Here is a 13993-nt window from a genome sequence, read left to right as displayed (position 1 = left end):
AAATCATGCATTTTATTTTATAGATCTTATAAATAAAACTGAGGTAATTCTAAATATAATCTATATACTTACGTTTATCGTTTTCGGATTTATCTTCGTTACTTTTAACCTCGTACACCTCATCCTCCTTCATATCGATTACAAGATCCTCATTGTCTCTGCTATCTCCGTCATCAGAATCTATGGTGCTTTTATTAGCATCTTCAAGAACATCTTTTTGCAGATTGGATATCGTAGATGCAAGATTCACGGACTTCTTATCGGCTGAGATCTTTATGGAACCAACATCTGAACTTGAAGAACTTGTATTAACGGGTATATTTTTATAGATAACATTCATGTGATTCCACGCCTTGATCATGTCCGTTTGCTTTTTCAATAAAGTCATCACCTGTAAATCATATATAACGTTTATTTATAATGTAAGAAAGCAAGATTTAATAAAATAAAATATTATATTTATATTTTATTTTATTATCATAAATTAATAATATTACTAAAAATTTTTATTTATTAAATATTAAAGAATATATTAAAATTTTAATAAATATATACCCAATCTTCAATAGCATTATCCGGCGAAAGTGGTTCATCTGTACCTTCTCCATTATGACGTTTCCCAATATGCAGCAATAATGCTTTACGATTTACCGATACGTATCCGCAAGTCTTGCAATGAAATCTAAACAGATATATTTACAAAAATCTCGTTTAGTAATAAAATTTACAAAAAGCAAAATTAATTTCTGAAAGTGCCTACGTTCCAGTAAAATAATAATTCAATAACTCAACAGTCTGTTAGCAAATTCGAATAAAATTGTAGCAGTTTGACATCTGACTGTAGCCATTACATGTATATTTGTATTCTGCTGATAAAAATTGTGTTAATATAACATAATAAGACATCCAGAATGCAATCTGAAGGTAAATTAACAACAGATTCTGCTCGATTTCAGACTACACTATAGATCTTTATGGCACGTTTGGCTGTCTAAATTTCAATATAATGTCACTTACCTAACATAGTTCAACTCCCTATAAAGATGATCTCTCATATCGTGCTTGTATTTCGATTTGAATTGATTACACAGCGTACAGACATACATATTGGCATCCGGTTTACCGTAAGGTCCAAATCTTCCCACATCGGAATCATTACCGTCGATCAATTCCATCGAATCTTTAGCCGATTTATTGCCAGTGACTTTGCTTTGTGCACTTTCTTTCATAACATGTCCTTCGCCTTCTGTCTCCCCGGATACTTTATCGCATGAAAGTGATCGTTTTGATTTCTCCTTAGACAGTTTATTATTTTCATCGAGAGATATCGATTTCCCGGACACTTTTATTTTAGCTGGTTTCGTCACGATTTCTGCGTCGCTCTTGCGTTTGCCTAAAGATAGCTTTGAAGTTACAGGGGACGTTTCATTCGTCGCGGGCGTTTCGGTTTCTTCTTCCAAGAGGATCCCGCGAATATGTCGAACTCGTGGCATGTTTCTACTCCAAAGTGGTGTCGTATCAAAGGGTTCGTCCTGCCCGCCTTGATCAACGGTTTCTGTATTCCGTTTATTGACACCTTTTATCCTCTGGTATATTGTGGTGTAATCGGCGTTAGAATCGTATGTATGCTTGCTGTTTATATGTTGCTCAAGAATTATTTTTCCACTCGTTTTAAATGGACACAGAGTGCACTTGTATTGAGAGTTCTCACCGTGAACTGTGTCAGCATGAGTGGCTACATCAGCTTTGTAAACAAATTTAAAATCACAAAGATTACATTTCCAATGATTGCCATCCGGATCGGGTACCTCCTCTTCGGTCTCTTCCGGGACTGGTTGTTGAACATTCTCCGTGTTCTCCATTTCCCTTATTACTTTCACGAAAGGTCTTTTCTCCGGATGCTTATCAGTAAGATGTCGTTCCACAACATGCCTGGATGTCATTTTAATACTATCAGAGAGCATAGAAAGTGCACTTGCGCCAACAAAAAAATCTTAAAACATCTGACAAGTAACATATTTTTCTTTTTTGTGTATTAATTTTTTTTTATCAGGGAAATAGCAATCTGTTTATCTTGATTACTGATACATTAATGATTAAATAGTAATCAAGTCTATTAATCATACTTGTCACATGTTTTAAAATTATATTAAGTGTATATGTATATATAAAATTAGAATTTTTGTAAAATAATAAAAAAATATATAAATGATACAATCAAATTATATATACAATTAAAATTATCATACAAATATATACAAACCTATGATAATGATGATGATTGCAATGGGAACATTTATAAAGTCTTGTATCATGCATTCTCAAATGAATGCCCATTTTGTCGATCGCTATATTTTGATTATCTTGACCCGACGACGGTGGAGGACAATGTGGACAATGGAAATATGGTTCTTCTGAATGTAGAGCTTTTAAGTGGTACTTTAACATTGCCTCGTTCACCGTTAAGTAATTGCATTCAGCTACGCCACATACATACCTGGCAGAAAAGATATATAATTGTTAGAACACATATTTCTCCAATATTTTATTTGTTGCAATTTTAATTAATATCACACACCTTTTGTGTTCCGGTACAAACTTTGGTATGCTATCGTCCGCCTCGTTTTCCTTAATAGATTCTTTTGATTTTGCGCCCATACGACCATTTTGGTGTGAGCTGCTCGCTAGATTCACCATCTTATCGAACATCTTCTCCTTCTTATCTAAACAAGGAACAGGATTGACCGGGCCACTCTCGGGTACAGTTTCGTCTTTCGCGTGTAATTGCAAATGCCGGATAATGTTTGTCCGAACTTTAGTTGTGTAAGGACATACGGCACACTGGACTTCCCGATTGTAAATCGCTTGACGTGGTAATTGCTCTATTTCGTCAGGACTAAACGATAATTTTTCGTTATCCAAACTCTTTTCATTTTCCTGTTCCGTTCCAGACTTGTTAGCACGTTTACGTTTCTTGTTTCTTCGGTCGGCAGCTTCATAAGGCTGTATAAATTAAATATTACAGGGATTACATAACAGTCTTTAAAAAAGAAGATATACATATTTTTATATTAAAAATAGACTTACAACTGCTTGCACGATAAAGAGGCCATCTTTCGCTGGATTTGTTGGATCGGCAGGCACTATCCTCGTGTGGAAAAACTTGTGTTTTGACTTCATATGAGCCGTAGCTTGATATGAAACCGAATATCTTAACTTACATAGACTGCATCCAAAACGTTTTAATCCGTGAGTTTTTATATGTTCTAGAAACAAGGAAATTTTGACGGCACGTTTTTTACAATGCGGACAAAATAAATTTTGTCTAGGGTCTCCTAAATTGCACGTCTTTACATGCGCTTTCAATAAGTCCATGTTTTGCGCTGTGAAACTGCATTCATGCAGATAACCGCATTTATATAATTCGTGTCCGATACGGCCAGTATCTTTAATGTCATCCAAAGTCAAAGGCTTGTCTGATTGAGCAGTCGCATTAGTAGTATGTACTGGCGCTTTTTTGGATGTGCATTTCGTTTCGGTAGTATCACTGGATGCAACCTGCGCCTTATTTTCAACCTCTGTCTCGGACATCATTTCTGCCTTTTTCGTTATCTCATCCTCAGCCTTACACTGCGCGGCTTTCTCTTCGCTTTCCAAAATCTCGATATCACTATCTTCAGTTTTATCCGCGGATTTAGAAAACATATTGCCGAAATTGGATGTAAAATTCTTTAAAAAATCTGCGTTATCGAGAAGATTGGTATTTACAAATTCGTCGCTGCAATTGAATTCATCTGAGATTTTTAACGAATCGACTGCGCCGGAATCATTCATAGGCATATCCAATTTCGGTTCTTGAAGAATCTGATTTATGGTGTAGTCGCTTAACTTTCCCGTCTCTGATTGGAACGGCTCATTTTTCAAAAGTTGTTTTTCAACACTATTATTTGTATTTTTGTTGCTATTAGTGAAAGACGTATCACCTATAGACTGTTTTGTCGAGATATTGGAAACATTGACTTCTGTGTTCTTTAGATCACTTACTGCCCCAATTAAGATATCCCCCTTCAAATTTTTTGGTTGATTAGATTGAGCTTCATTTAAAGTTATTTCAACATTTGATGTATTCTTTTTAGAATCGTCAGTGTTCAAATTAACACTTTCTTCATCTATATTATCATCGAAAGTTCGTAAAATGAGTTGATGTATAACTTCCACCTGGCGTGATGGCTGAAATTAAGCACAATTATATAATATATTAAACAAATTACTTATTAAAGTACTTATATTATTTCATAGTGTGCCAAAAGTAAAAAGTATTTTAAAAATTGTTCAAAATATTTAAATTGAACATTAAATATGCATTTAGAAACACATATATATTCTAATGACTTTTAATAATAAACAAGAACTGAATTCAAGATCAAAATAGTATGTTATATTTTAATTAAGATACAATTTGTTTTAATCAAATAATTAATTCTAATAACAATACCATTGGAGGAAGTGAACGTTCCAGAACCTGAGGCAATCGATCATAATGAAAGGTGCTTAAATGTTGATGTATTTCGTTTAGCGTATCGGAACCATAAAAACAATATAAGCATTGGTATTTGCAAAATCCGTGCAACTTGTAATGCTGTAAGTATAACAATAAAATGATATGTATAATTGTTTTCCTAATAGTATATACAGATAGATATAGAGTACATACAGATATAAGAAGTTCTATCTTGGTATGAGTAGTGTTGCACACATGACATTTGTACACAAGATGAGAAGATGAATGTTTTGTTTTTAAATGAGTTATAAATGCTTCAGGTATATAAAAGATTTTGTCACAATCTGAAAGTAATTAATACTAGAAATTATGCTATGAAAATAATTAACACTAGTAATTGTAAAATATCCAATACACCGATATATTATATTAGCACATTTACAACATATTACATTATTATTACATACCATCTTGTTTGCATATAAAAGGTAATACATAAGCGTTACGATTAACAAGTTCCTTTTTCTGTAACGTCTTCTGTTTCTTGTCCAATAAATAATAAAACACGGTATTGGGATGACACATAATCTTAATGAAAAAAAATTAGCAGATATTATTACTTCTTTTAATAACACAGATACACAGTAATTAAAAATCGTTACCTGATGTTGCCGTACATAGGACGGTACAAAGGATCGATAAAAGCAGTAACCACATTGATACCGGCAATGAAGGTGTTTAGTCGCCAAGTGAGTTTTCATCTCGTTCCAGTTATTTGTAGATATGTAACAATAGGCGCATTTGTCATAATTATCTGTGCTGTTTTGTTCGCTAGCTTCTTCGTAATGTTTAGTATAGTGTTTAGAATAATTCAGGAGAAAATCAGTTGTGAAGGAGCAATTATGGCTCATGCACTTGTAAAAATGAGCTAGCTTTGGCTCTGTCAGCATCCTCGCATATACTTCCATAGATTTCAACTTGATCGCGAAGGACGCAGGTGACGTATCCTTAGTGTTGTTCAATACAGGCATACGTATTACCTTGATTTTCCTTGCTCTATAATTCAAAGTTGATGGACTAGTTGATGAACTTGTCAATGGAGCAGTCACTGATTGCATCTTCGGAGCTACAAAAAATTCAATGTTAAATATTATATATGCTTTGAGTAAAAAAAAATTGATGTTAAATATATATGCTAGTGAATTTCACCAAGAGTATTGGCAAATTCTTGACAGGGCATACTTTGCAGATTCATATTGACTAGCGCTTGCGGTGAGATCTTTTTCAGTATTAAAGGTTGGTTGGACTTCTTTAAAACAGATTCTTTACTTTTCGTAGGAGATATCTCCACCGCTTTACTAGTGTCGTTTACCTAGAAGCAGTAAAAAAACATGATAATGAGATAATAGATGAAGTTAAATGTCAGTAACGAAAACACTATGTACACTAACTACATTTACATACAGTAACACTTTCATTAGGATCGGATTCTGCAAGGCTCCTCACATTTTCGATCTTCAAAAACGAACATTCTTCTTCTGTATCCATTTTTAATCCATCTATCGCGCTATCTGATTGAGTTCCATCTATGAATTTTATCCATTAATATATAAATAGATACATATCTCCGTTGAATACGTTCAGTAATCAGTGAATTAATTAGTAGTAAATTAATTGCCTTGCATTTAACGTATTCAATTACTCGAAACATTATGGCAGCTGTTCAGATTACCAACCTGTATTGAATCCTTGCGAATCTTCTTGATTATCCAAAAACTGCATCGGCATAGACAACATATCGCCGCTGAGTCGCCTGAATCTGAGAAAATTCTTGGGTGGACTGGCATTCTTGCTTGATGCCGGCATGTTCTTCTCCGAAGACTTGACATTTTGTTTTAGCAAATGTTTGACACTGGCGATCGGCACAACGTCTGGTGGTTTTGGAATCAACGGCTCAACAGGCTCAATCTTGATTTCTGTCTTAATATCGATCATTGGCTCGGGCGGTACCGGCTCCAATGGTTTGACGTTCTGAAGCTGAGCGGCTAGCCTCTGTATCGTCGTCAACATCGGATCTCGCGATGAAGATGCATTTATGCTCGAGGTTTCCTTCAGGATCATATTGACATCAGTCTGCTCGGAATCCGATTGCTCACTGCTGGAGTCCGATTCGAAAATTGGTGCCGAGCGCTCGTTGTCGCTATTTTCGCCGTCGCTCTCGTTGTCTTTGGATGGGTCCATGATCACAAGAGGATCCCGGATTTTTACATCCGCTTTGCCATCCACATCGTTTGTTGCCTTCGATTTTTCAGTAGCCAATTGTTCCTCCATAAAAGAAAGAGAGTCGCCTTGATTGCTCGACTGACTCGGGATGTCCTCCTTGATGATTAGTTCTTCCTCGGTTTTCAGAGGTTCTGCGGATGAATTCACAAAAGGCAATGAAGGATTTTCCTTTGTTTCCGGAATGTTCACTGACGCGTTACATTCAGGAACTGGACTAACAACTGCGTCCGTGCGCATTTTATCCTGCAGTTTGTCTATTATGGACAAACCCGGTTTAGAATAGTTCTTTAATAAAATACCGATATTATTGGCGATTTCTTGCATCGTTTTCTGTCGCTCTCGCTGTATTTCCATTTCCTTATTTTCCAAATCAGGTGGGCAAACAAATACACTTAGATTACCGGTGCTCACAGATCCCTCCGGTTCCCCTTGAGACAGTTTCGGAATTTCCTCAGTTTTTTCCTCCTTGACTTGGATATTCTCATTCGGTTTTTGTTCAGGTGGAATACATTCACTAGTATTATTATCGTTGCTCTCGGACTCCATTATTCTTGCAATATCCATTAGATCTTTACATTCCATAGCTTCAAATTCAAGAACTTGCGGCTTTGTTTCTACAGCGAAAGATTCCTCAGCGTTAACGGACGTCGACTCGTGCGATTGCTCATTGTTATTCGCAACATGTTTCGCTAATACAGTTATCGCCGACATATTAATCTTCAAGATCTCGGTATCCATCTGCTCTCGGTGCCAGAATTCAACGTGGGCCTCTATATTTTGTCGCTTTAGTTGTACATAATTACAACTGCAACACAAATAGCCATAGATGCCGCCTTCTCTCGGTACGACATCTTCGGATGCAGACTCGTTGAACGTTTTATTCTTACGACATATCTTGTAATAGTGCGTCTTCATGGACGCTTTGGCCACCGCCTGGTAAGAACAATTGTTGCAGTGGAATCTGTATTCACCCGTGTGTGTAGTACAGTGCTCGTAGAATGCCTCGAGTGCTACGTCCGCTGCGCCTTCCGTAACAAAACAGCAAAATCTGCAGCGAAATTTGCATGATTGACTCGTATCCATTGTGGTCACACTATGCTCGGCTTCCATAATCGCAGTCTTAGCGTCTGTCGACTTGAGACGCGAGATAAGCACTTCCATTCCGGGATGATTGATCTTGTAATGATAGACGATGTTTTTGCCCGTGAAGAAGCACAATAAGCATTTATATTTGTCCTGACCGACCCACGCATAATCTATCAGATGCTTGATATCTATTCTGCGATAGAGTTCCGTCATCAATTCATCGTAAACAATCTTTGGCGATTCCTTAAAAAACTTGTTTCCAGTAACAGCGTTTGCCGAGGTAAGATCAGCGCTACTTGAACTTACTTCCTCTTTTATGTCCATTTGTATCAATGATTTACTTTCTTCAATAGAAAGAAACGAGTCATTAAGTGTTTCTCTATGCGTATCCGAAGGCTCTGATAAAGTAGTAAAGTTGTTTGAGTCTTTAAAACCTACATCAAAAGTATCTATATTTACAAACGATTTAACCTTGTCTTCTACAGAATCTACTTTCGCATGGTCGACAACATGATTGTCGTCAAGAACCTTTTCAAGAGTTTTCTCTGTTACAGGATCTTTATCTTTTAAGAGCGATTGATCAGTTTCTACAGTATCCGCCGAAATATTCGATTCGATATTTATCTCAACATTTGTTTGACCAGTTTTGGAGGAAGCTGCCGAAGCAGTCTTCTTCTTTCTCTTCTTAGTTGTCAATCTGCCCATCTTCCAAAGATTTCCAGATTTCTTTTTCTTTTTCTTTATACAAGACCTTTTCACGTTCGGCTCGATAGCTATTGCATCATTCGCATCCTCCTCGAAATCCGCCTCGTTATCCTTGTCGACCGACGTATTCTTCTTCGCTGTCGGCACCAATCCTACCAGAATGTTACTCAACAATTCCTCTCTAGCAGTTGTTCTAGCTGCACCACTACTGTTCATTTTCTTCCGGGCAGTCGTGTTACTCGACATAGAAATGTCTGATATCACACTCTCCTCATCCGTGAATGATGACCCGTCTTCACTTTTGTCGTCGGTGAGCGCAGACGACTTCTTTGACTTAAAATTCCGTTTACCTGTGTTGTTGGTGTTTTTCCGTCGTTTCGAAATAATCATCGTATCTATCGAGTCCTGATCAGATTGTTTTTCCGGTCGAAGAGAGATGTCCACCGCCGCGGTTAATTCGGACACGTCTATGCCAAAACTCTCATCAGACGAGCTGTCGAACATTATCTTACATGAATCTATCTTCGTAAGATCCGCTTTCTCCACAACCACTCGTGGTTCCTTAATAATGTCTTTACGTAGAACGCGTTTAGATCTGCGAATTGCATCATTGCTTTCTTCACTGCGAGCTACTTCTTGATTAGAAGTGCTGTTGTCAGTGACGTTTAGCAACTTCTCTGTTCGCAAAGCCAATGGTTGATCCTCTTCACTGTCAGAATTTTGAATAGATTTCTTTGATTGTAAACTGCGAGTCATCCGTTTGGCGTCCTTGCTTTTAGCTTTTGATTTCGACTCTTCCATGTTACGAGACCTTAAACTCTTCCTCTTAGCGTTATTCGCTGTCGACTCATTCGTTTCAGTATTGGACTCAGTAATTTTCTTCTCAGCAATATTCGATGTTTCTTCTTTCTTAGAGTTTGATAATCGGCACATTCGATGACCTGTCGCCGTTACTACACCCTCGCTAATAAACATTTCTCTGATATCTTCTTGCAACATCTCTAGAGAATTTCTTCTCTTTGTTTTTATCTTTGGTTTATCAATTGACACTTCTTCAGATTGATTTGTAATATCGGAAATGACAGATTGTGTCGAATCCTTATCTTGATCAAAATGTTCTATATTACTTTCTATATCATCCTGATTCAGATATTCTCTACTACCTTCTGTACTATCCTTTGATTTCTCTAGAGTGCTTTGATCGATCTGATTATCTTTAGTTTGTTTCTTCTCTTTATCATTATCTTTTAATCTACTACTTTGTTTTTCGATTTCTGACTGAATATCAGTATTTTCATTTTCTAACCGATCATTCTTATCACTTTTCTTTTCTAATTGCTCATCCTTATTTTTATTATCTACTTTATTATTTACTTGACTGTACTCCTTGTCACGACTTTCTGATAAATCATCGTTTTTCTTCGCAGTAATATCTTCAATTAGTTTTTTGTTCAAATTATTACTGGATGCTGTTACTTCAAGATTTTCTTCCGAATTTTTAGGATCAGTGGAAATTGCAGAAACCAGCTCTCTCGCATCATTCGTATCAATGTTGGTACTTAAGATACTGAGCCTCTCGGCAAGACATTCATCATCCGAGCTATCCGACATTATTACTCGTCTCTTTTTCTTGACTTGAGTCTTTTTCGCTTCAATTGTTTCATCCTTGTCCGAATTACTTTCGGATTCGGACTCGATGATCTTCTTAATCTTTTTAAAGTTTTTCGCCTTTAGTACTTCCCCAAATTTCTGTAACAGTTTCGCGTGTTCGACTAGTTTCTTGCCCTCACCGGATTCAAATGATTCCTTGATTAAGGCTTCAATCCATTCCTTCGTCACCGTTTCCTTAGATTTCGATCCGTCCATTTCTGACTCCTTCGTTTTACCCTTTTTCGTAATATGATTGGATTTGGAATTGTTCGTCGCTGAGTCTGCTTCGCCAATTCTCGTCTCGTTTTTGTCAGACTTTTCGAGAGATGATGAAAGACTCTTTTCCTCCTTTGTAACATTATTTTGTTGGACTGAATTCTCCGTTGTACGATTACCATCGCTACTGCTGCTCACTTCGGCACTCTCAATATCTTTGTTCTTATTCTTGGAATACAATTTATTGCTTTTCTTTTGCTCTTTATTTTTATTGCTCTTTGCACGCGATAATTTAGACGAAACGCTTTCAACTTCCTTCGTCTCGTTAATAATACGATTTAACTGCGCTGGTTCTGATCGCTTGATTTTAGGAATTTTGAATTTTTGCAGACCAGAATTTTGACTGGCCTTTGTATCAATCACACCGTAAAGACTTTCTAATGGTGACTGCATTCTGTCTTTTGGAAGTTTATCCTTTTCCTTTTCAAGCAATTTCTGAGATTTTTGTTTCTCCTTTGTTACTGGCATTGTTTTTGTGCTTGCCGTTACTAGCCGTTTCCTAGGATCCCTTTCATTAAGAACAACACTGTCTTTGGTTTTGGTTGACGTGTTCACATGTTTATCTTTGGAAAGACGCGGATCCCTTGCGGAAACACCGGTCTCTTTGGCCTGATCTCTAGCACCTGTTGTGTTGTGTTCCGTGCGAACTCGTGGATCTCGACTCGGGAAACGATTTAGATTCTCTCGATCAGAGTGGCCATCCCATGACCAATCAGATCGGCGATCACGATTAAAACCAGGCCTCGATTCTATCCTATTTCTCTCATAGTATCTGCTATTTATATTACTCCTATCTCTATCACGCGCTGTCGTACCCCAAGGACAAGGTGTGTTGGGTCGGGGATGTGAAGTCCCTGTAGTACTTTCCACAACTTGAATTCCACAAGGAATCACATTTTCATAAGAAGGATTGGCGGAACTTTCCCATGTCGGTCTTATATGCGGATATTCCGTCGGTCCGCCGACGGGGAAGGCTGGATCGTAAGATCCTTGATTTATTTGAAAGCCTCTGTATTGTGACGAAAATCCAGGAGGCATCAAAGGAGATATATCTTCTCGAATATTTTCTGATCTTATCACGTGACTCATATCTGGTCGCACCGTGGGATTGATCAACGGTCTGGGACCAGCGGATAGAGTAGGCGGGAACTGATTTTGCCTAAATTGCGGTTCCATCGGACGTTGAAAGGGATGTTGAGTGGATTGCAGAGGTGAATTGGTCATTCCGCCATAAGAGGAAGATGTCCACTGATTGTTGCCGAATTGATCACTAGTAGTTGTGGGAGAGCTCCAATGTATCTGATTCGCGTGCATATTGTAATAGTCGTTACCTACAATCACAAATTCGTTCTCCGGTCTAGGCAGACTCGTATCTTTCCGTCCTTCCGGTGGTACGCTGGAACGTCTCTGATACAACGAAACATTTCTCTCATCTGATTTGCTTGCGGTGTTATGAATAACTGTTATCTGAGATGGGGTTTCTTCAGAAATAGTAATCAATTTATCTTTCGCGCTCTCATGAGAATGAATGTCACGTTGGCGAGGATGTCTTTCGTAGTTATCCGCATAACGTGGTTCTTGAAATTTAGAAAATAATGCTTGTGGTACCGATCGGTGAGAATCATTTGATTGACGAGGTGGTCCAATCGACGAAGTTATTTTCACAGGTGAAACTCCTGCTGTATTTTGCAAACTTTTTCTAGAGGTAGGTTTCTCTTTCTCCAATACTGAATTCTTTGATATTTGATCCGTATTCTTTTCTTTAACATTTTCATTGGTCTTATCGCCATCGCCTTCGTCATTCAATAATTCCGCTAGATCTTCCATAGACAATAGAGGCTCATGAGACAAAGGCGGCGGCGGCGAGAACAGAAGCGGTATCGATGGTGGTTTCGATGGTGGTGGTTTCAATGTGCTGTCATTCGATCTGGGCGATGTGGGCTTAGGTTTAGCAAACAATATTTCAGGGTCAGGAGAATTAAGTCTCACTTCAGGAACGTTCACGGGTGATTCTGATCTAGAGCAACTGGCCATTATGTCTAAAGTGAGCTTATTTTTCTCTAAAACTGAAGACAATCGTCTGGAACCACCAAGAGAAGGCACCGGGACAGTCGGTATATCTTGCGGATCTAACGTATAATTTCTGTTATCGCTGACTTTTTGCGGTAGATTATTACTGATTAACTTCGCAGCGGTCGTTACATCGTGACTGGTAGCAACTGGTAGCGAAGATTGCCGATTTCTTGAGTTTTGTCTTTCCGATTCTTCTAACATATCCCATTCGTTAAACGTAACTTCGTCCGGATTAGAATCTGGCGACGAGATGGTTATAGTTTTTGTATCCGAAAGCGTAATAACCGGTATTACTTTGGAACATTGTTGTTCTTGTGGTCTTCGATTTCTGTTCTTCAATTTCGTGTTACGCTCCATAGGAATTATTATAGGCAGAATTTGGCAATCAGGACTGGAAGATCTTATGGTATCTGGACTCTGTGGCGTTTCCTCAATTTCCTCTTTATCATTCTCCGCGTTTGTCGATATCACTTCATTGCACTGATTTGACTTCGTTTTCATCGATGAACTAAAAATCACAAACTCACTTCCTTATTTACCGATTTTAATATTTATTATATATTTAAGAATCATTGCTTGTCATGTGATGTTATTATTTTAGTTCTGTTCATGATTGTATTTCAAGACTATAAAAGATTTCGGAATCGCGGATTACAGAATTGCGTATGTATGTATGAATTTACACCAAGATATTTAAACACTAAGATCCCGCTTTGACTAAGTGTAGAATTTCTTTTATTTAATTAAATTTAAAAGTCATTATTTATGAATTAGTTGTAAAGAAGAATGATGATATTATATTATTTAACTTTAACATACGTATATTATAATTATTTGCACTTTCTTGCAATTTTTTAAAAATATTATTGAACATAATACTTACGTTGAAGGTTGCGACGTGACGTCATCGTTTTGCTTAAATGACAATTGTAAACCAGATCCATTTCCCTGAAACTCAAGTTGAATTAGAATAATTAAAATATCAAACATCAAACATGCACTACGAAAGCCTGAAAATACAGTACGAGAAAGCAACGAAAATAATATACAAGTAAAGAATTAAGGATTAAATGAGCGGTTACTATAATATAGAACTAAAAGAAAAAGAAAAACGTGTATATCATATAATTATGTGCTTTTTAAAATGCAATTGAAAAAAAACAAAATCTGCATCAAATTCTATCAAATAACAAGAACGCTTCTAAAATCGTATCGTTTGAAACAAATATGCAAAACACAATCCTGGATTCTTTATAATATCAACTACATAGACTGACAAGAATACCATAAAATCCCAAAGTAAACATTTAATTTATACTATAAAATAGAAGATAAACTGTACAAACATTATATCGAATTCATATTCTATTCACATTATTTCATCGTTCCATATCAGAAATGATATGTACAAAATACACT

General features: G+C 36.9%; 1 protein-coding gene across 15 annotated transcripts in view; it reads right to left on the bottom strand.

The window, feature by feature from the left end:
* LOC105147547 (uncharacterized) overlaps nt 1-13993 on the bottom strand; it is a 32035-nt gene that overhangs the window by 4672 nt on the left and 13370 nt on the right. For 11 of the 15 annotated variants that reach the window (XM_087405884.1, XM_087405885.1, XM_087405878.1 and 8 more), the window contains 14 exons: nt 13458-13528; nt 6238-13082; nt 5966-6087; nt 5711-5873; nt 5164-5627; nt 4969-5089; nt 4715-4845; nt 4496-4639; nt 3088-4230; nt 2579-3003; nt 2264-2497; nt 1018-1950; nt 556-682; nt 73-391 (listed from right to left, as the gene is read on the bottom strand). In XM_087405884.1, coding sequence (XP_087262010.1) covers nt 73-391; nt 556-682; nt 1018-1950; nt 2264-2497; nt 2579-3003; nt 3088-4230; nt 4496-4639; nt 4715-4845; nt 4969-5089; nt 5164-5627; nt 5711-5873; nt 5966-6087; nt 6238-13082; nt 13458-13528 — 11242 coding nt within the window. The remainder of the gene's footprint in view (nt 1-72; nt 392-555; nt 683-1017; nt 1951-2263; nt 2498-2578; nt 3004-3087; nt 4231-4495; nt 4640-4714; nt 4846-4968; nt 5090-5163; nt 5628-5710; nt 5874-5965; nt 6088-6237; nt 13083-13457; nt 13529-13993) is intronic. The other 4 variants (XM_011058641.2, XM_087405888.1, XM_087405889.1 and 1 more) reach the window with 4 other exon arrangements.

The sequence above is a fragment of the Acromyrmex echinatior genome, chromosome 4, assembly GCF_024713525.1.
Source record: "Acromyrmex echinatior isolate Ae372 chromosome 4, ASM2471352v2, whole genome shotgun sequence".
NCBI lineage: Eukaryota > Metazoa > Arthropoda > Insecta > Hymenoptera > Formicidae > Acromyrmex > Acromyrmex echinatior.
The sequence above is the reverse complement of the archived record's forward strand: the minus strand, read 5'-3'. Positions and strand labels throughout refer to the sequence as shown.